Consider the following 23,721-nt stretch of genomic DNA (forward strand, 5'->3'; position numbering starts at 1 on the left):
GAAAAAAATCTTGAATAGGACTCCAAGAAGAATAGGGAAAAATCTAGGCCTGTCCAAAATATTCGTTGGACCCATCAACCCATTTGACTCGATTAGATTCGATAGAAGATGGTTTTGCATCAACGTTGGGTTGAACCCGGTAAATAACGGCCAGACCTGACTCTTATATATAAAAAAATAAAACGCTTTAGATTGTCTAACATTCGAGTTTTCAAACATAAACCCTAGCAGCCAAGTCTTCAGATAAAAACGTCTCACTCCCAGAAGAATAGCCAAGTCTTTAGACACAAACACTTCTCACTCTCAGAAGAACAACCAAGTCTTCAGACACAAATGTCTCACTCCCAAAAGAACAACCAAGTCTTCATTGACGATGAGGTACTTGATGGGCCCTGTGTGACCAATCAGAATCGAGAGGCAAACATGGGTCCCGTTTTGCTCCTCCCTCCTCCACACGCAAATATTCTTATCTGCAGACCCATTGAACACCAGATTTCTCGCCATGGCAAGGCACACCACCGCCAACTTGTGGCCTCAGAGAACCCCACCGTGAGACAAAACTTGAACCAGGAAGTGCTTGGTTCTTTTATCTTGTAGCTCCCTCTGCCATACCTTGACATTTTCATCCACCGAGCCCGTGAACACAAATGCATCGAAGCCCGCGACGACAACGTTTATGATATCTTCATGGGCGTTGATGGACTCCAAGCATTTAGAGTTTGCGATGCGCCAAACCTTTAAGGTTTTGTCCCAAGAACCCGAATATAACAAGCTAAGCTCTTCGTTCAAGCTCATGCACGTCACCGCATCGAAGTGTTTGATGTGAAAGACGTTATGATGGCATCGGATTTTATGTAGTTCTTCGGATTAAGGGAGCTCTTGAGGAAGTCTTTGAATGTGGGCAAGCTTCCGATATGATCGAAACTTCTAGGGTTTGAAATTGCTGTTGTGCAAAATTTTAGATTTGCACAAATTTTAAGAGCAAAAATTTTATGTTTTTAAGAAAAAATTAGTATTTTTGTTAGATTTGGGGATACATTGTAACAAAAGCCTAAAATGTATATACTTTAACATTTTTCTAAAAGGGTTAAGATAATTTAGAATGTATTGATAATTAAGTTTAAATATCTTAGAGTTTTCAATTCAAATTTTGGAGGCTAGATTTACCACTTCCCTTCTATTGTCAACAAGCATGTACAGATCCTATCAATAGACTTTAGAGTCTCCTTCACAAATTCCTCCAATTCCAGCCATTATCCATACCAAAACACTGGTGTTCACATGGCTTTGATCAGTAATTTGGTAGAAAGTGAAAATTAAGAATATTAGGGGAGGTATGGATAATGAGTGGAAATGAGATGAGTTGAGTTGAGATGAAAGTTAAATAAAATATTGTTAGATTATTTTTTAATTTGATTATTATTTTGAGGTTTGAAAAAGTTGAATGTTTATTGTATTTTGTGTGAAAATTTAGAAAACTTATAATTAATAGATGAGATGAAATGAGTTAAAAGACTTTTTGTATCCAGACCTCCCCGATCATCATAATTTGAGGTCATGATCTTATAGTAAATGTTTGATTCATTGTCAAAGTTCTTAAGTGATGAGGCAATTTTGGTTTAGTTATGTTTAGAACCAAAAGATAAGTACATGACATTACAAGAAAACTCTTTATTTGCTATCATTATTTTCTATCAAAATGAGTCTATTCTTTTTACAAATAGTCTTTTTTATCGCAAATATTCGTTACAAATATTTATTTTTCTTGTTGACATATAATTTGCGGTGGGATAGTTACCTTAAATTTTCCTTGATGTCTGAGCTCAAGAAATGCAGTTTTGTGGTAATTCCCTCCATACTTGAGATGATATATAAGAGCGTTAAATTAGATGATTATAGGAAAAACATTAAAATTATTGGCATAGAATTAAGGCTTTAACTTTATTGATGTTGGTAATTGTATTTTCAGCCACGGGAGAAGTAACATAGGTTCAAGCATGAAAGTTTAATAACCTTTGTGACCATGCCTAGCTATGCTCCAAAGGTGCATTAATTTGGCACGCTACAATGATTTTAGTTGATATGTTGATCTAGCTAGCTTAAAGTACTACTTGTGATATTGATATTAAATAGACTGAAAAAAGATCAGCCACGTGTTTGATCATTAGAAGACTATCGATCGAGGAATATCCTAAATGTATATAAATTTGACGAAGTCAAATTCACTAGTTAAGAACAACTGATTAAGGGAAAAACTTGAAGACAATGCATATGTATATGTGCATGCATATTAAAATAATTTCTTAGATGTTTATACATTTCCCCTAATTAAAAGAATCTCTGATCTTGATCAATCCAAGTTTTCCTCTCGATCCACTACAAAAAATAAAGACTTTTCTACCGTTCAAAATCGTCGCAAAAACCCTATATTGCATTTGTATATTTTTGTCGATTTTTAGTTTGTTGCATTTTCGACGAAATTAATTTTTCACTTCTGAGTTAACCCAGCGAAGGGGCAAAAATCATCGAAAATAGCTGATATTCCCGACGATTTTAGTCCATCGCAAATGTATCAAAAAACGATGGAAATGATGTTTCTGTTTACTATTAAATTGTTGAGAAAAGTCAATTACCGTGATATACAACGCCATAAAAGGTTAATAAATCGCAGAAAATGGCTCTTCTTTTTTCTAGCAATATAAAGTTATCGTTGGCCATTATGTATTCCCTGTAGGTAATTGTTGATGCAAATAGACCACAAATCGCTGTAAATATGTGTGACCTTTTTCAAGGATTTTTATTTTTCATCGCAGTTGAATTTATTTCCAACGTCCACAAATTGCCGTAAAAGCTATAATCTCCGCCGCAAAAAATTAATTGCGACGATTTAGTGGGTTATCACCGGAATAACCTAAATTGCATCGATTCTTCACATCGGCGCAATAGCCATAGAGCATGTTTAACTTTTTTTCGATGATCACGAATCGCCGCAAAAGATGTGTTCCAATTTTCAAGTTCCAGCGAGTTTGAATTTTGTCGCAAGGCTGCTTTGGTTTATTTTTTTTTTTCCTTCGCCCAGAGATGGTGGCTGGGCTTCATTTTCAAACTTCATCCAAATAATGCTTATCTTATTAACACTTAATTTATCTTATTTTAGGCCAGTCACTAAATAATTAAGTCATGTAAAATAATATTATTTCATCATTCATTGTGGAACACTTTTCAGTCATAATATTATGTGTTAATTTCCAATCCCTTTTCACCTAAAGTTTTCTTGAAATAAACTAACTTCTAGAAGTGTTTATCCAACACCCATGCCTTATAATATTAACTACTTAAAAATAGGAAAAATAAAGGAAAAAAAGATTGAACTTTCATTATATGAACATGTAGGATTTCCATGTTCAAATCTTTGAGCACTATTTTCATCTAATTTAATAAATTAAAGACATTGATTCATCCAAACTCAGTTGGGAATTCACATTAATGTAGTTGTGGGCTATACATTGGGGTGGACCAATTGTAACCCAAAACCTACAACTTAACTACTAAATATTGAGAACACATTATGCGACGCACATGCACATTTATTCAAATTTGTCAATTGTGCTACTCCTTTATCTTTAAAAATTATATCTAGTCAGCTATAACAATATGCACCTGGGCATGAGGGGTGGGTAGAATAGCTTCAACATGACTGCATCAATGCCCTTATACTTTTGGGATATTTCATATTTCCATATCTCCAACCCCAATCTGGCAGTTATACATAAAATGCATCAGTACATAAACATTTTACCAGTTATAGAGGAGTAGTGCATTTGCTGCGTTGACCAATTAACAAAAATAAAATATGAGATGGCCATATAAAAAAGAATAAATCTTCACAACCTCCTCACACTCCACACTCTACATTTTTTTTAATTTTTATTATTTTTTCTTTTATCAAATATTTATTATATGAATAATGAATAGAAAATTTGAAATAATTTAAAAAGAATAAAGTAAAAAAAAAATTTTTAAAAAATATTAAAAAATTAAAAAATTAAAAAGAATAAAACAAAACCAAACGATTAAACCATAAGGGTATAGAGAACCCTTAAACTCATTGTGTTTGGTTATTGAACCAAACTCAACTCATCTCAAACTATCATTAATGAGACTATCACCACCAACCAAACTTAAGGTAACATACCCTAGTTTTGATCACCAACCAACAGGTACAATGTTAGCTTACACAAACAAAAAGTTTCGTAATTAGATAATAAATCCTTTCAGTTATGATGATTTTTCCCTGAAAGATGCAACTCCTAATTAATAGTAGATTGGTAGGACGTGGTCAAACCCTTTCGATAACTAACCAACAACGGATGACAGGTGAAGATGTTGATCAACAGCAGGCTCCCTTATTAGCTCTTGGATTCTGCTTTAAGAACTCCTGGGCCGAGAAGCATTCTATCTCTATAACTGGGCATATATTAGAGCTGTCCACCTTAATATAACCAAAAATGAAAAAGAAATCGACATGAGTGGATAAGTGCTTTAACCATCTCAACTTCTATGCATGTTGGGGGAGCCTTAAAGAATTTTCCAAAATCATTCAAGTGTGACTGTTAGGTTCTCATCATGCTGATTTCTTATGTTGCTTGCTTTCTAACTGTTTCCACTTTCCACTATCTTGCCACATGTAGAGGAGAAGTTACTGTTGGATATTGCCTTTAGGTTTAGTTTCTAACATTTCTTCTATGATTTTCTTGGCAGAGATACTTATGAAGTAAAAAATGCTTACGAGATGGGCAACGAGTATTTTGTGCTCAGATACAAAACATTAGCCCGAACGGGAGGGTTTGCTGCCTATACACACACAGAGAGAGACAACAGGCATGCCAACAGTTGCCACTCAATATATAAAACAAGAAATTATATGTGCGGACTTGGTAAATAATCAGAAAGTGTAAAAATTAATAATTGGTACATACTTTTAAGTACAGGTGTTACAGATCCAATATCCTTCAAAGTGAAAATATCCGAAAGTGACAAGGACTGAGATGTTTCGCCATGTCTCGATCGATCATATTTTTTTTTGGGTTTGTGGTTGTTTTCATTACTATAAGGAAAAAAAAAAAAAAAAACCGCTTCAGAGATGTACGTAAGTCATCTATCTACTAGGTTTGAATAGATCAACAGTACTACACTAGGTGGATTACAAAGTTTGTACAACATCTAGCAAACTTTGACGTTGTAGATCTATTTTATGATTGTTGTAAAAAGGAAGATGAGCTAAGATTGTACGTGTAACATGTAGACATAGAAGTACTAGAGGTTGGATTTATGTTGAATCTGCTGATCAAGAGCCTTGGAAATGACAAATTTGGAGGCTTATAATGGTAGTAGATCCAACATGATTGATCCCAACCGTTTATGTATTTTGCTTATAATTAAATGAAAGAATATTAATGCTAATAAAATATTAAAATAAGAGTTCTATCATATTATGGAAAAACAAATCAATATGCATTTTAGTTAATTCATTAAAGTGAACTGATCATCTATTAATTTTTGTGGCATGATCACTATATCTTTTCTTTCTTTTTCTTTATCTCCTCTATAGAAAGAGGGGATGATACGTGGTGCAGTACTATACCTTAACGTTTGGGTTAATTTACAATTTCTCTTTTCTTTCTTTCTTTAATGTTTCCTACTATTTCCCGTTACAGTAGTGTATGTCCTGCATCATTATTTCAAAATATACTCATTTTGTCTTCCATCTTTCAATTTTCATTTTTATTTAAGTTATTTTTGTCATTTTGAGCGGGGATAGACGCATTGCAATGAGGGGATGAAAATATTGAAAAAAAAAATGTTAAATGATATAGATAAAAAAAAAAAAGAATAGATAAGTTGATGAATCATATATTACAAAAGGTATTAACCAAAATAGACAAAGTAGGGTTTTAGTTATTCAAAATAGATAATACTTTAGATATACATGATTGGGATGCTCTAGTGGGAGGTGTATAAGTAAATATTAATGTAGAAAAAGAAGGCCGGTGAGAAAAAGAATAGGGTAGGTGAGGGAGAGATGGGTGGAGGTAGGTAGCAGTAGTGAAATACAAAGAAAACTGGTGGAAGAGGATAGATCAAGACAAAAGGAAAAATTAAAATTAAAATTAAAAAAAAAAACCCTCTAATTACAATATTGGGAAAGAGGAGAAGAGGAAGTGGGCCTTTCCTTGAGGGAGAGAGTGAGGTTGGTGGTAGGTTTAATTCAGTTGGGTGAAATTAGAGAGAAGGGAGAGCTAAAAAGACAAAACCTGAACTGGCATATATATATAAAAAAAATGAATATGGGATAAAGCTTGAAAAGTACTTAAAGTGAGAAATTAACATATTAGATCGTTCCCTTAACCCAAAAATTCAACTGACGTGCTGGGACTATTGCATCCTACTAAAGCTGCAGGTCATATGGTCTCTAAAGAGTCAGCTACAAGTTGCTCAAGTCGTTGATACTAGAATCTTCTTAGCATTCTGTTTTGCTATTTTGTTTTATTAGTGAGCTGTATAGTTGGTTATTTTTTAGTAAATGTCAGTTAGGCTATGCACGACGAGCTGTATATATGAGCCCTTCTTGATGATTCAGAGGTACAACCTTTTACAGAGAATTATTTGCACATCAATGGCGTAAACCCTTCTCTTTTTGTTCTTTTTCTTTCTTATATGGTACCAGAGAGCCAGGTTCGTTGAATCTGATAACCTTCTTCCCCTTCTTTCATTTTCTCAAACATGGCAGAAGAACCTCAAAAGGAAAAACCTCAAAATAACCAACACCAGCTTTCCCCTTACCTCAACCTCACAGATCCAAATAACGCTTACCGAGTCGAAAATGCTGATAGCACAGCATTTGTTCTTGTTACAGATCTCCTCACCACTGATAATTACGCTACTTGGTCTCGAGCAATGCGTCGAGCACTTAGAGCAAAAAATAAACTAGGTTTCATTAGTGGGAACATTTCTAAACCTACTAATGAAGATGACCCTTTGTTCGATCTATGGGAGAGATGTAATGACATGGTGGTTTCCTGGATTCAAAATTCCATAAGTATGGATATCAGATCCAGCATAGCATTCGTTGACAATGCGCAAGCTGTGTGGACAGAATTGAAGGACCGATTTACACAAGAGAATGGTCCTCGCATCTTTCAGTTCAAGAGGAACTTGGCCAGGCTTCGACAAGATAGAGACTCAGTGAGCACTTATTTCGGTAACCTCAAAACTCTTTGGGATGAAATAGCCATTTATGACCCTATTCCTACTTGCACTTGTGGTCAGTTGAGTATACTGAATGATAGAAACCGGAGAAACCGTGTCATACAATTTCTTATGGGCCTTAATGACCAATATGCTAATGCCAGTGATCAGATAATGCTCATTGAACCACTCCCCATTGTTAACAAAGTTTTCTCCCTAATTCAGCAACAAGAATAACATCACCAACTCACAAATTTTTCTCCAACTCCTGACTCTATGGCATTGGCTACTAAAACTTATTTAAAAAAACAACACAAAGACCTCATGACTCAAAGGAAGGATAGACCCTATTTCACTCATTGCCGAGCTCAGGGGCATACCTTGGAGAATTGCTTCAAAGCTGGAAATGCACCAACCCCCGTATGCACCCACTGTAATATGGCAGGACTTGTTATTGAGAAATGCTACAAACTCCACGGATATCCCCCTGGTCACAAACTGTACAAAGGCAAGAGATCAAACACCTTTGCGAATCAAAGCAACTTATGCATTGAGTCCTCTCAGGAGGAAGTACACGAGGACAAGTTTAATTTTACTAAGGAGCAATATCAGCAACTTATTACCTTGCTCCAACACAAGGATCTTCCCAGCTCCCTTCCTTCAGTGAACCAGGCACAAACTATGTTTAAAGCCACTTCAGCAACACCTAAAACTTCCAAAGTGTTTGGTATCGAGTTTTTTTGCCGCACTTCTTTTCTTTCTAATTCTTTAAATCCAAGCAACATTCCTTGGATTATTGATTCAGGAGCTACATATCATATGATCTGCAGCCCCTCACTTTTCACATCTAATGCCACACAAGTATCATACAATGTCAAGTTGCCCAATAGCACTTGCATGCCTGTCACACATTTAGGTACTGTTAAGCTCACAAACAACATTATTCTTAGTAATGTTCTGTGCGTACCCTCTTTTTCCTTTAACCTCATTTCTGTTAAAAGACTCACAGAGAATCTGACCACTTGCTTATTGTTTCTGTCTAACACATGTTTTATACAGGACCTTTCCACTTAGACCACGATTGGGATGGCTGAAGTGAAATGCAACCTCTATCAACTCCTGCCTGTTGTTGTTCCACCTACTGCACTAGCTGATGCTATATCTCATCTGTCACCTTCTTTTACCTCAGTTTCTGTGTCTGTCAAAAGTAGTGATGATTTTAATGACCTTTGGCATTGTCGCCTAGGTCATATTTCAGATTCTAGGCTTAATTTGATCAAAGACCCCATTGTAAAGAATCACATCATTTCGAATAAAAATTCTCCTTGCTGCATTTGTCCTCTTGCAAAACAACACAAGCTTCCTTTTCCTATCAGTTCCCATAAATCCTCTACTTTGTTTGAATTAGTCCATTGTGATATTTAGGGCCCTTGTTCCACTATGGTTTATGATAGATCAAAATATTTTTTAACCATTGTTGATGATTTCTCTAGAACCACTTGGATTTACCTGCTTCAAGCAAAATCAGAAACAAGAAATTGCATAGAATCTTTTTGCAACATGATTGAGACTCAATTTAACACCAAAGTCAAAATACTTCGAAGTGATAATGGTCTTGAATTTAAAATGACTGATTTCTTCAACAAAAAGGAAATTATTCACCAAAGATCTTGTGTTGAGACCCCTAAACAAAATGGCATAGTAGAGAGAAAACATCAACACCTTTTGAATGTGGCCCGTGCATTATTCTTCCAATCTGGTCTCCCTTTGCGTTATTGGAATGATTGCATTTTGACTACAGTGCACCTCATAAACAGAACACCAACTCCCTTGCTGAAAAATAAGACTCCTCATGAAGCTCTTTTTTGTGTCAAACCAAGCTACTCCCACCTTAAGGTATTCAGATGTCTCTGTTTTGCATCAACCCTTCCCACTCTTCTCTTGTTATTGAATCTGTCAGTCAATCCCAACCTAACTCCAGTCTTATTTCACCTTTTCCAGAACCAATATCATCCTCTGAACCAGCGGTACATTCCTTTCTAGAGTCCACCAATACCAATTGTCCATCTCATACTGAACTAATTCATGATGACCTTCAACCTTCTGGCATTGAACCAGAACCTCATCCATCCCTTGATCCTCATGACTCATCTAATGACAGTAATTCTTCATATCCAATTCCATCATCACCACCTCTTCGTAGGTCATGTAGGACTAGAACAACACCTAATTATCTACAAGATTTCCACTGTCAACAGGTTGCATTCACTCCAGAATCTCAAGCAATGGTCCAGGTATCTCCCTCTATGATTAGTTGTTCTTTCCCCTTGCATAATTATCTCTCTTATCGCTCTTTCTCACCCACTTTACAAGCTTTTTCCTCTAGTCTTTCCACTATTTTGAACCAAGCTCATACTCTCAAGCTGTTAAAGATCCTAGTTGGTGTAAGGCAATGGAAACTGAGTTGTCAGCCTTGGAACAAAATAATACTTGGACTCTCGTTGACTTACCTCTTGATAAAGAAGCCATAGATTGCAAATATGTTTACAAAATAAAGAAAAACTCAGATGGAAGCATAGAAAGATTGAAAGCAAGGCTTGTTGCAAAGGGGTATACTCAGCAGGAAGGGATCGATTATCATGAGACATTCTCACTAGTGGCCAAGATGGTTACTGTGAGATGTCTCCTTTCTATTGCAGCTGTTAGGGGTTGGTATTTACATTAGTTTGATGTAAATAATGCCTTCCTCCATGGGGACTTAGAGGAGGATATTTACATGAGCAAACCACCAGGTTATACAAAGGGAGGACCTCAACAAGTTTGCAAACTTTTGAAAAGTTTATATGGCTTAAAACAAGCCTCTCGGCAATGGTATACCAAACTTACTTCATGTTTGTTGGATTTTGGCTTCATTCAATCAAAGGCTGATTATAGCCTTTTTTACAATGAAAAATGGCACTTGTTTCACAGCTTTATTAGTGTACGTAGATGATATCTTAGTGGCTAGTGATTCCATAGACTCTATCACTGCTGTCAAAGACTGTTTGCATGCCAAATTTCAGATTAAGGATCTTGGGATATTGAGATACTTCTTAGGCATCGAAGTAGCAAGATCCCCCAAAGGAATACATATTTGTCAGCGCAAATATGCACTTGATATACTTGCTAATTCAGGAGTTTTAGGCTAAAAACCTGTCAAAGTTCCTATGGAACAAAATCTGAAATTTAGCAAAGATGATGGTTTCCCACTTGCTGATCCTTCTGTGTATCGAAGATTAATTGGCAGGTTACTTTACTTAACCATCACTCGCCCAGACCTTAGCTATCCTGTGCAGACCCTAAGCCAATTTATGGAAAAACCAACCACAAGTCATCTAGCTGCTGCACACAAGGTTTTGAAGTATATTAAATCTGCACCTGGCCAAGGTTTGCCGCTCTCAGCTTCTTCTGATTTGCAGTTAATAGCTTATTGCGATTTTGATTGGGCATCATGCCCAAACACCCGTAGATCAGTCACTGGATATTGTGTGCTCTTAGGCCACTCTTTGATTTCTTGAAAATCCAAGAAACAAAATGTTGTATCTCGATCCTCAGCTGAAGCTGAGTATAAAGCAATGGCTACTACCTCTTGTGAACTCACTTGGATTCGTTTTCTTCTTGCTGACCTTCATGTGATTCATCCTCAAGCAGCTGTACTACACTGTGACAACCAGGCTGCCCTCCACATTGCAGCCAATCCCGTGTTCCATGAAAGAACAAAGCACATCGAGTTAGACTGCCACCTCATTAGGGACAAGATTCTTAAAGGCTCCATTGCTACAAATCGTGTCCACTCATCTTCAACGAGCTGATCTTCTCACAAAGGCTCTACCATCATCTCTTCTTCAATCTCATTTACTCAAGCTAGGAATTATCAACCTCCATTCTCCACCTTGCGCCCGGGGGGGGGGGGGGGTATTGCAGCCTACTAAAGTTGCAGGTCGTATGGTCTCTAAAGAGTCAGTTACAAGTTGCTCAAGTCGTTGATACTAGAATCTTCTTAGCATTCTATTTTGCTATTTTGTTTTATTAGTGAGCTGTATAGTTGATTATTTTTTAGTAAATGTCAGTTAGGCTATGCACGACAAGCTGTATATATGAGCCATTCTTGATGATTCAGAGGTACAACCTTTTACAGAGAATTCTCTGCACATCAATGGCGTAAACCTTTCTCTTTTTGTTCTTTTTCTTTCCTTTTTTCTTTCTTACAGGGACTCAATAATATTCTATCACTTATTCACTTTAATTAATACCATTCGAAGTGAGATTCTATTCACACAGACAGAACTTCAATATATATACATATATATGTATGTATATCCCAGCCAGTAAAAGGCACGTACAGATCACCTCAACTACAAGAAAGAGTCCGAAATTAGTAACTACTAAATAGGTTTAAATGAAGACTCAATCTAATACATCAGGTATCCTACCATAATCCCTGCATATGCAAGAATGAAATTCAAAGAGATTGATGGGTCTAATTCTTTTCGAAAGAGCTAAGCTACCTCTAACAACTTCACCAATCTTTATTGAAAGCTAGCGTGCTCTGTGTGTGTCTATTACATTATTAGTGTAAAAGAAGGAGACCAAGGATGTGATATGTGTCTTTTACATAGTTGGAGTCCATGACTTTTACTGTCATGACAAGAAAAATTAGAGAGATTAATTATCTTATGTTTGAAAATTAAAAATAAGTAATCGAATAAAAAGCATTGAAACCTTAAAGAAGGTTTAAGTGATAAATCACCGTTGTGCTTTGCATAATTGGTTTATTAAGACTAGAGTCATCCTTCTATTTTCACAAAACATGATAATTATAGAAATTGAACAAAAATACCATTATTTAGTAAAAAGAAGTAAAAAGTGAAATAATGTTTTCCTCAAACAGATAATTAAGTTTTAAGTAATTAGCATGGTAAGATCACCTACATTTTCTAGAAGAAACTAACCATTCCCCATTGGAGTTAATTTATTTCATCTCAAATATTCTTATTACTATTAGCTAGCTAGAAAGAATCATGGTTCATATACATAATTTTTTTTTCCTCTTTTGAAATATATATATTATTCGTCGGGTTTTATGAAAAAGTGTGAATACCTTTCTTACTGCAGTTGAGAACCACATCAGAGACACAAGCAAGCAGGCATACAACATGGAATCTGTTGTGGGGTAAAGGGGGATGATATATGTACATTCCAAATGCTATGATATTGATGGGTGATTGATAAAGTAGGGATTTAATGCAAAAAATGACAAATCTGTGGTGTGCAAATTAAAAAATTCAAACAAAAATTATCAACATCTAATACTCACATCAACATGTCCACAAAATGCAGTTATACATGCAAATTAAACTCATACAAAAAAGGACATGATTTCATAACTGCACAACTAGAAATTAGTCTACAAACAAAAAACTTAAATTTTGTGAAGCAACAAGCGCGGATTAAGGGGGTGAGATATTCAAATGAGTTGTAGCCATACCTCTGGTGACGGAAGGCACCTAAGAGTCTCAAATAACAAATCTCGACCTCCAATACCGGGAAATCTATGAAAAAATCCAACTGTCCAAAGGACGAATCGCATGGCACAGTATGGGGAGGAGACAAGTTTGACCGTAGCTTCGATGGGAGGAAAATGGGGTGGAGGAGAAGGCTTTGGGTGGTGATCCAAAATGGAGATGAAATCGTTCGGGAGTGGGTGGAGTAAGCAGGTGATCGGGGTTGGGTACTTGAGAATGGGGAAGAACAGAGAGAAGTGGAGGAGGAAAGAACCTGTGGGGAAAAATAAAAAATTTCTTGTGATTTTGGCACCCTAGACCTAATCCCAACAATTCTTTGAGCGTTGCAACAAGTTTTTACTTTTCGTGACGAAAGATTTCGCTGCAACAACCCTATTATTCACTGCAAATACAAAAATAGGGGACCACCCACTTTAAATCGACTGTTGATGTAAAAACGCTGCGATAATTCTAAAATCGTTGAAAAAAGTGACCTGTCGTGGCGATTGTTTTTGCAACAATATAAAAACCGCCGCAATAGGTGGTTTTTCTTGTAGTGATCGATTGATGCCCATGCATGTGCTTCTTTAGCTACTTTAATTTGGATGATAATTTCTAACTAAATACAAGTTTTTGGAATATTGCTCTTCATGACTCTTCATTACATTGAACCGGTCAATTTCTTTGGGATGTCTTGTTATAAGCATACATGCATATTATATATACATGATAAAAAACAAGGATTTTTTCTAGATAAAGTAGAAATTATGGAATAAATTGCAAAATTAGAAAGACCAACTTCTATCTCAAGGGGCAAGGAAATTATGATAGAAGTTGTGGCTCTCTCAATTCCAACTTACTCGATGAGTTGCTTCCTATTATCTGGAACCTTATGTAAAGAACTGGAATCTATGATAGCAAAGTTTTGGAGGGTCAAAAGAAGGATGAAAGGAGAATACATTGGTTTAATTGGGAAAAAATGTGTGAACCAAAAGCTAGAGGTGGGCTGGATTTCAAGGATTTGTAATCCTTTAACATGGCTCTTCTTGCCAAGCAGGGTTGGAGGATCCTATATGTAGAAAACTCATTACTTTACAGGATATACAAGGCAAAGTACTTTTGACAAAGTACTTTTTTTTTTTTTTTATTCTAGGTTGGGTCACAACCCTTCATATACTTGGATAGGGATATGGACAGCTAAGAAATGGTTATGGAAAGGATGTAGGTGGAGGATTGGTGATGGCAAAACTACAAGGCTGTGGTCTGAGAGCTAGGTTCCAGGGCATCCAAACCTTATAAGGGTTGCTGGTGCAATAAGGCTAGAGGAGGATACGGAGACAATGGACAATCTATTTGATAATATGGGGAATGTTGGTTCAAGATGGTGGAATGTAGAGAGGGTCAGAGCCCTCTTCAATCCAAGTGTAGTCTTTAATATCTTAAAAATTGTAATAGCACCTGGAGATTAACCAGATAGGTGGGTATGGGCGCAGGAAAGGAGTGGGATCTTCAGTGTAAGAAGTGCTTACAGACTTATTAGAAGGCAGTTGCAAGAAAATTCAAGGGAATGCTCTTCAGCTAGCAGAGGATAGTCTTTGTGGAGGGCCATGTGGAAGATGAAGATACCTCATAAGGTTAAGGTGTTTGCTTAGAAGGCGTGTAAAGATGGGCTCCCAACTCTGTCAAATTTGAAGAAGAAGAATGTGCCAACTAAGGATGTATGATATTTCTGCAAAATAGGTACTGAAACCTTTCCTCATGCTTTATTTTCTTGCACTCAGATTAAACCTTACTGGTGTAGTTTATTGCCTGTGGTGGGAGTGTTGGGAAATGAATTGACAATTATGGATAATGCAACAAAGATACATGAGGATGGTAGGGATGATGATTTAGTTGTACTCTTCCTGGTAGCATGGGGTTTCTGGTTTAGAAGGAACAAGTTGGTTAATGAGAAAATCTGTATGGAGCTGAGACAAGTAACTGAGCATCCTTTATCCTTGAAAAAGGAGTTTTGTGTAATGAAATATGTGTTGAGTAGTGAGTTAAAGAAGCTCTACAGTTGGAAGCCTCCTGAATCTAGTTTTCTAAAACTAAATGTGGATGAGGCTATGTTTAGTGATTTACATAGAGCTGGTGTTGGGGTGGTGTTAAGAGATGATAAAGGAGATGTCATTATGGCGGCTAGTAAGGCAGAAAATGAGGTGGCAGATCTTGATGATCTTGTACTCTTAGCTATTTTCAAAGGTCTTCAATTATATATTAATATAGAAATTCAGAAGATTATTATTGAAAGTGATTGCTTATTGTTGATTCATGACCTTCAAAAGGAAGCTGACTTGTCCTCTATGCGTAGTATTTTGTTCTTAGAAACAAGGAAACTGTTATCTTTGTTTACTGAATCTAAATTTCTACATGTTGGTAGATTAGGAAATGAGGTTGCTCATAGACTAGCTCGATATGCTTGAAATGTTGAATCACTAGATATGTGGTGGGATTTGTTTTCCAGATTTTCTCTCTCAAGTTATTTGGCTTGATAGCTAGATATTAGTAAAATGTTTTTTTATTATGAATGAGAATATTTTATTATCAAAAAATATATATATACATGATCGGCACTTTTGTTCTTCTGGAAGGGAGCTTAATGATCACGAGTACGTACGCCTCTACATGACAAATTTAATTTACATGAGACTGGCCTGCTAGGGCAAAATTATAATATTGTTGATTCATGCTTAATTTTGAATCCTGAGGGGATTTCTTGGATATATCCCGCTTAACGGAGAAGTCATCAACTACTGAACGTACGTAGTGCCTCGACACGTGTAAATTCTGATGAACTCCTCATGAACTTCTGATTCGAGCATGCATGGAGTACTCTTGGCGGAACTCAAACGACAAATGATCTCAGCTGAAGATCAGAACAAACTTTGCTCTCAAATATATATTTTGAGGTTTTATATTGTAAAGCAATTCCTCATGATCATAATTCATAGAGATCTATCGTAAATGATGTCACGGCGGCAGTGGTTATCCAATTTGGAACTTCTGAAAAATATATGATAAGTATCATGATGACATATTCTGGGACGGTTCACAGTCGACCCATTAACGATCTCGGAGTGATCTTGTGAATGCGCCAACCACTTGTGATTTAAAGCACTGCCAACCGGCCGGCTGGCCAATCCGGTGAGCAACACTAGAGATTGAACAATGCATAAAACGAAATAGATCATAAAGAATAGAATTATGTGCGTGGGAGCCATAGATCTAGACTAATGTAATTACATGAACTGAATGTGGAAGTTTGAAAGTCGCACCAAACATATATATAAATATATATATATATAAATATATATATATATATAAATATATAGGCTTAAGATAAGGGTGCTTTCGGTTGCCGCCAATAAACTGCATGCATGGGAGTTTCACTCCACGCACGGTGGAAAGTTGGAATTAAGGAAGGAAAAATAGAGATTAGAGCTTAATTATAAGTAGGCCTACTCGTGCTTGTTTGAAAATAGATCTGATTATCTCAAAATTCTCATCTTATATCATCTCATCTTCTTCCCAAATATAATTCAAATACAAAATTTTCAAACTAATCATTATATAAACTTTTTCGAATTAATCATTACAACTTTTTCAAACTTTTAAACAAAAAATAAAAAACAATTCAACTTTTATAGGGATGTCCACGTGATGACAAATCGCTTGGGGGAATTGGATTGAATATATTAAACTGAATTGGTATTTACCAAAAACATTTGATTGGACTGGGGAATCCTAGCTAGGAATCTCTTGTTGAAAATTTAGTGATCTATTAATGGCATCACAGTGCTGTTTTCACGTGGTCACCATGATCTTTTTCTTATATGATTAGTGGAGAATAGTAGACAAAGCTACGTACGGAAAGTGCTTACAAAAAACATACTTAAAATCATTCGATAGTTCTCTTGGGAATTTCTTTTCTACCCACTAGGACTAATTTAATTAAGAATATTCAGTACAGCTGCTATATCTATATATATAACACCATATGTTCAGGTTGAGCCCATACATACAATTAAGCTTAGCAATTTCAAATCCTAGAGGCTGAAGATCAGTGAAAATGGATAGGTTGAGAATTTGTGTCCATCTTGTACTAGTATCGCTTTTATTCTTGAGGTCTGAAACTCGCCATCTTAGTCCAAACATGGTGGGTAGGAACCAATTATCCAGGTTATTGCCAGCATTGATCAAAGGTGACAAGGAAAGTACGCTTCAGGATCAGTATCATGGGTTGGGAAATGAAAACTCAATCACAGGCAGGTATCAACCCACACGAGAGATTCCGGGAGGTCCTGATCCAAAACATCATTAATTATATACATCAGGGTAAAGGAATTCAGGAGAGGTAGAGGCCGTAGCTAGTACTGTACGTAGTTGGTATCTCATCGTGTGAAGTAGTAGTTTGATATGTTAATTTAATGAATAAACGTGTTTCATGAATTCACGTACGTAGTCGGACTGCATGGGAAGTTTGTTTAAGAGCTCCTAATCATGGAGTTCGAGAGTATCCATAATGTTTCATGTGGCTTTTGTACCATGATACATACATACATACATATATTTATATATATATTATGACTAATATTCTCCTTTATATATATATATATATATATATATATATATATATATTAACATACAATGCAGCAACGCGTATGATTAATGTATATATAAGTACGATCAACAATTTAGCTAACCTAAGTATTGCTATTTTTAAGCCACTTTTGGGATAATGATGGGCACGAAATGAGCATCCTTATTAAAGAAATATCGCTTTCCCGAGTTATAAAGTGCAGAAAGAATCCTAAAAAAAAAAAAAGTGCAGAAAGAATTTCGTGATGTAGTACTCTTAAGTGCACCAAAAAATTTGATCAGCTCATAATAAAATTTATTAAATTAATTAATTAACCATAAAAAATAGCTTCCGGTCCAGGGCTGTTAATCATTCTCATCTGACGCCCTTTGAAGTAGTACTGTAGCCTGTAGGGGATCGTAGAACGACCCTAACAGATATAGCAGATAATTAAATTTGAAATTCCACATGCATCCTAAATATCTCGTATTTAAAAAATAAAATAAAGTATAACGTACGAATGGAAATTAAATATTTTCCATCTTAAATAAGTCATGTAGAAACCCCATTCAAATATCGTATATATTTTACATGACAAGCAGTTCAGTGATCTCCATGCAGCTTTTTCCTGTAATTAAACAATCCCTTCACGGCCAGTAAATACTTCCGTTAACATTAGTGAAAGCTTCATGCATGTACCCTTTTTCTTTATGTGTACGTACGTCTGTGCAGTGCGCGCGCGCGTTTTCTAATTGGTAGCGTGGTTGTATACCTTCCTCTGTTTTGGAAAATTGAAAATAAAAAAATTAATCTGAGAAACAGAAGCCAGACATTCCTAAATTTCTAAAATGGATATGCCAATTATTCATGAAGTACTCATTCATCAACGAGGATGTAAAATCAGTGTTTTAATCACAAGATCAGAGACTTGAAAGGGAAAACACTACAACAAATTTTTGTTTTTGGGACAAAATGAAAATGGTCCCAAAATATGCTTTTTAGGGATGAAATTCAGATTTTGTTTCAAAAAATTGATGGATGTCGTTATCCGTTCGAACGTAAAATTTTGTATTCAAAAGGAAATATTGGGACAAAAAAATGTGTCCCTAATAGATAACTTGTTTTACATGTCATAGTTTATATATAACAAGAAATTATGCATTTTCCAGCGATTTTAAAATCGTCACAAAAAAATTCGCTGCAAATAGAGATTATTTCCGGCAATTTTAAGTCGCCGCTTAATTTTCGTTGCGAAGTTGGGAAATCATTGAGGAAAAATGTATAATTCACTTTTGCGGCGACATTTATACCTTTTGCGGCGATTTTTATCGTCGCAATAAAATTATTAACTAATTTTCCGTCGATTAAAGAAAATCACCGTAGTATTTACTATTTGCGGCGAAAATTGTCGCTGTAAAAACACATGCTCCCATTTTAACTTATTAGCAGCGATTCAAAAGCGCCGGAAAAGCTCATTAAATTATATCCCCCGCGTTAGGTTTTCTCATTTCGTTCCCTCCAGCCATCTCTCCCCCTTCCCCCTTTCTCTCCGCAATCCCTCTTCTCCCTCAACCCTCTGCCGCGCACAGCCCGTCGCCAACGGCCCCAGCAGGCCACTGTGACCTCACCTCGACGGCCACCCCCTCCTTCTCACCCCCATCACCAACCCACTTACTCTCTGGTTCCCACTTCTACCAAAGCGTACGACGCCAAGCCCCTGATCACTCGCATTGTGGCAGAGAGACATTGAGCTTTGACTCTTCAGCTATGTTTCTTCATGCATTTGTCAAGTCTACCTGCAATTCACGTGTGTTTTTCATGGAAGCTCTTTCCTCCGCCCTCTTCTGGGCTTATGCTACTGTGCATTAAGATAGGATTTAGGCGGGAGTATTGCTGGGAGAGGTTACCAAATAAAGACATCTATGGGTTCCATGATGCAGCTGTCTATTACATTGCAGTTTCTTGTTAAACGGCACCTAAAATCATCTCTTGCCAATTTAAAAAAATGGGGAATAAAAAGATTATCAATATCGTTAAAGGTGTTTGCTCTTTGTTTAAGTAATTACCCCATATAACTTGAAGATGACAAGTGTGTTATATTAACCTTAGGTTTTTTAACAGATTGATATGCTTTGTTCATTTCTTGTTTGTTGTTTTTGTAAGTTTGTCATTTATATTTATTTGTTTGTTGTTTCCTGTTTCAAGTTTGATGTGAGGAACAGAGTAAATTTGTGAGTCTGTGTTGAACTTGGTGTGATGATTGGGAGCACCAAATGTTATGTTGTCATGTGTTGGTATAGCTAAAGTTGAAGTTGGTGTCATGAAATTCTGCTAATGAAATTCAGTTTGTTCTTGCAGGCATAGCTGAAGTTGGTGTGATGATTGGAAGCACCACTTTGGTGACACTTGTTATTGGTTTTGTGTCTCTACTTGTGCAAAACCTTACACATTTATTTTGGATGATACTAATTATATATGCATGATTTCTTTCTATAATTCATGATCATCAGTACACATTCATTCTCAGGTTCAAGCTATGCACACAAACAACAATCATGTTTTGCTTTTTCTTGAATTTCTGCTACTGTCAACCTTTTTTAAGTAGTGAGTTTCACCTTCCATTTGTAACTGTTTAGCTCGAATCTCATTATTTTCTCTATTTGAAACTTATAGATGGCAAAGAAGAATAAGGAAATGTATTTGCAAGAAATGGAAGCATCCAAGTAGAAAAAAGATGAAGAAATTTTCAACCTTATAAAGGAAGAGGTAGAGCAGATGAAACATCATAGGCATGAGGCCTTTCAGCTTCTGAAAAGTGAAGAAGAAGGAGAAAACTGAGAATATAATCAAGGTACGTTAACAAAGAATTGTAATTTTTTTTTTTTTTTGTCTTTAAGTGCGAAGACTTTTACTGCTGCTAATATAGTTCTCCAATGTGCATAAAACGAAAGAAAATCGATAGAAGGAGCAGCAGCAGAAGTAAGACAAGAAGTCTAACTCTTGATTATATTTAATGAGATTTTCTCCATATATAATGCATTTTTTAGATTTATGCACCTGTTTTGCTCTCACTTGAGTCTTTCAGGTTGCTCTTGATGTTAAAGAAATGCAATCTTTTATTTTTTTGTCTTAATCTTATATTTTATTGTGACATCAACTTGTTTAGAGTGTAGTTGAACAAAGCCCATTAGGTTAAAATATTGTGACTTGAGTAGGTTGAACAAAGATCATTAGTTGAACAAAGTCATGAAGTACCTGACTTGAGTTAAAATATTGTGAACTTGGGTTCTTGATTTTGCTTCCTATAAATCGCTGTGCAAATATATAGGTTAAGTAGACTATATGATTTTTTTATAGTTATCAAACTTTAAAACTCCTCATTTCAAGCATTCTAAAGGAATTCATGAAAATAACTAATAGCATGCTTGCTGTCCAATAAAGGCCATTGAGTTTTCTACATGAAAGATATATGAAGATCGTGGGTTAAGAATGTACAAATGATAGGAATTTACTTAGAAATGGAAGAGAACAAGGAAGTATAAAAAATCGCTGAAATTTCATCGTTAAAATGGCATTTGACAGCTTTTTACTAACTTGTTGGAACCAAATTAAATGAAGAGCTAAAGCTTAAAGATGGCTGGTTTTTGTCCCTTGTTTTCAATAGTTTTTCATACAAACAAATAACTTTGGTTGAGCAAAAGATGCAAAAGCCATTGGCACTCACCCTTTGAACACACTATCAATGGCCGGAAGGTTGATCTTGAGGTGCACATGGTCCATGAGAGTTCCGATGGAAAAGTTGCTGTGGTTGGAATTATGTACAGCCCTGATTCTTTCTTGTGATCATCGGTAAATATATAAAAATCAAAGACTCTCTCTCTCTCTCTCTCTCTCTCTCTCTCTCCCCCCCTCTAGACTCTCTCTAATGGCTTGTGTTGTGTATGTTTGTGTTGGGATTTATATTGTGAGATTTTGTGCATTATTTCTGTATGCCAAGTTGATGATTGTACCTTTATTGTTGGGCTAGTTTCAATTAGTTTTTGCTCCTGTCATTTAATGAGTTCCTGTGTTCATTTAATTTGTGGATTTTTTTTTTATTTTGTGAAATATCTTTTCCGGCGATTAAACTTCGCCGGAAATAATTTTTTACACTAAACTTATTATTTTCGGCGACTATATATCGCAGGAAATAATTTTTACCGGCATTTTAGAGTATTTGCGGCGAATATTACAAGTTTTCCCAACGATTTTATTAAGCGGCAATTTATTTTATTTTTCGCAACGACTGCAATTTGCCGGTATAGATCAATCCCAGCGATGTAATGATCGCTGGAACTGAGTTCACAAAATCAATAACTCAATTGCAACGTTTTAAAAATCGCTGGTATTGATGTATATCGGCAAATTTTTATCGCCGCAATTGTTATTTCAAAACCATTTAGTCTATTGCGGCGATTTAAGAAATCGCTGGGAAATGGTATTTCCGGCAATTTCCATCTTTTAGCAACAATATTAAATCGCTGGAATTGAGCTTTCCCAACGATTAACAACTGAATTGTACCTTGCAATTGCGACGATAAATGGTACTATTTGCGGCGAATTTTATTCGCCGGTAAAGAAAATATTTCCTGGAGTTTCTTGGCTTCCGTTGGAGTAGATCAAAAGTGGGGCTTTAATATCGGCGAACATTTAGTGATTTATAAATCGCTAGGAAAGGTGATAGGCAGCGATTTTATTACTTTTTCCAACGAAAGTGAATCGCTGGGAAAGGTGATTCCCCTTGTAGTGATAATTTCTCTTGCTAATATTTATAACTTCTATACATGAGCGAATTTTTATAGACAAAACAAATAGATCGAACTTGAAGAGTCATCATCATGCAGGTTTAAGATCTTTCCATCGTCTTTCTAAGAAGTTGTTAAGTTTATTTTTTACTCAAATTTATTGTTTGTCGTATTCTAATGATTTTATATCTATATAATATTGTCGTGTAATAAGACTTAGATATCAATTATGATATGACAAAATTATATGATGCATTACATATTAATCGTAATGGCTAGTAGACTCATCCCGATACCCATAAAAATTATGTAAGTATTATTACCTATTTTAATTAAATTTATTTATATATTTGTAGTAATATTAATTATTTCTCTTATGTGTAGGAAAAAATGGTTGCCTTGCGGGCTGAATCTGCAACTGATCAAAATTCCACAACAAATGATGTGAAAATTTTTACGAAGGTTCTGTGTCCACGTTCAGGTTACTTGAGGGGTTTGGATCGTTGCGTCAAGCCTTCTTGTTCGTCTTCATCGTTCAATAATGCCAACACTTCTAGAAATTAGAGGAAGTAAGATCCGAAATCAAAGAATTGAGGACAAACCAACATGAGTTAGTGGTCCAACGAGTTGACTTGAAGATGCAAATGAAATAACAAGAAGAGCAACAAGTGGAGCTCATGAGAGAAATACCACTTTAAATGCCGATGCTTATGCTCCAGTTCAGGCCTCCAAACAACTAATTTAATTTATAAATAAGATTTTCAGCTATTAGCTTTTGTATTATGAAAATTACTGTTTTATTTAGTTGGTTTATGCTAAACATACACTAATGTATTTTAAAATGTTATTTATGTGTATTATGTTTTTTATTAATGGGTTGAAAAAAATATTATACTGTTTGAATGGAAAAAAACCATTTAAATAGTTAATAAGAACCAACAATTCGAACGGTGTAATAAAGACATTTAAACATAATACGTAAACTATGTTTGAACAACCATCGGGCAAATCGGACATTACATAACCATTTGAATAATATGCTAAACATTTGAACGAATTTGAATAATAAAATGTTCAAACGTCAAAATTGAAGTTCAAACTATCAGCTACATATGTTCAAACGTAAATATCTTTATTTCGAATATTCAACTATATACGTTTGAACATTATATATCATTCAAACTTAAACTGTGACGTTCGAACGTAATAACCGAAGTTATTCAATCAAACAAAAAATCTAATCTGTTCGAACTTCTTCATCGTTCGAACGTTTAAATTTGATCGACTTTTTGGGATGAAATAAAATCGTCCTAAAAATGAATTCCATTCGAATGCTATTCAATGGTTTTATCCAATTTCATCCCCAAAACCTTCCCGATATTAGGATGAATTTGCGACCTTTTTTTTTTTTCATCCCAAAAACTGCTTTGGGAGGAAACAATATTTTTTTGGGACAAAGGAGACAAACTGTTGTAGTACTGATCAAACCAAGTTTTGATAAACACTTCCAACGTCTGTATGAATT

General features: G+C 35.6%; 2 protein-coding genes across 2 annotated transcripts; both read left to right on the plus strand.

The window, feature by feature from the left end:
- The first annotated feature begins 6,783 nt into the window (after window positions 1–6,783).
- On the plus strand, window positions 6,784–7,485 carry LOC121264805. The gene has a single exon (XM_041168110.1). It carries the CDS (start codon window positions 6,784–6,786, stop codon window positions 7,483–7,485), a length of 702 nt encoding a protein of 233 aa, XP_041024044.1.
- Window positions 7,486–10,454: 2,969 nt separating this feature from the next.
- LOC121264808 (uncharacterized mitochondrial protein AtMg00240-like) lies at window positions 10,455–10,805 on the plus strand. Its single transcript, XM_041168113.1, has one exon. The coding sequence runs from the start codon at window positions 10,455–10,457 to the stop codon at window positions 10,803–10,805; it is 351 nt and encodes a 116-aa protein (XP_041024047.1).
- The last annotated feature ends 12,916 nt before the right edge of the window (window positions 10,806–23,721 follow it).

The sequence above is a fragment of the Juglans microcarpa x Juglans regia genome, chromosome 5D (assembly GCF_004785595.1).
Source record: "Juglans microcarpa x Juglans regia isolate MS1-56 chromosome 5D, Jm3101_v1.0, whole genome shotgun sequence".
Classification (NCBI taxonomy): Eukaryota; Viridiplantae; Streptophyta; class Magnoliopsida; order Fagales; family Juglandaceae; genus Juglans; species Juglans microcarpa x Juglans regia.

Coding starts and splice junctions, on each gene's coding strand:
- LOC121264805 (XM_041168110.1), top strand. CDS start 6,784: ATGGCAGAAGAACCTCAAAAGGAAAAACCTCAAAATAACCAACACCAG.
- LOC121264808 (XM_041168113.1), top strand. CDS start 10,455: ATGGAACAAAATCTGAAATTTAGCAAAGATGATGGTTTCCCACTTGCT.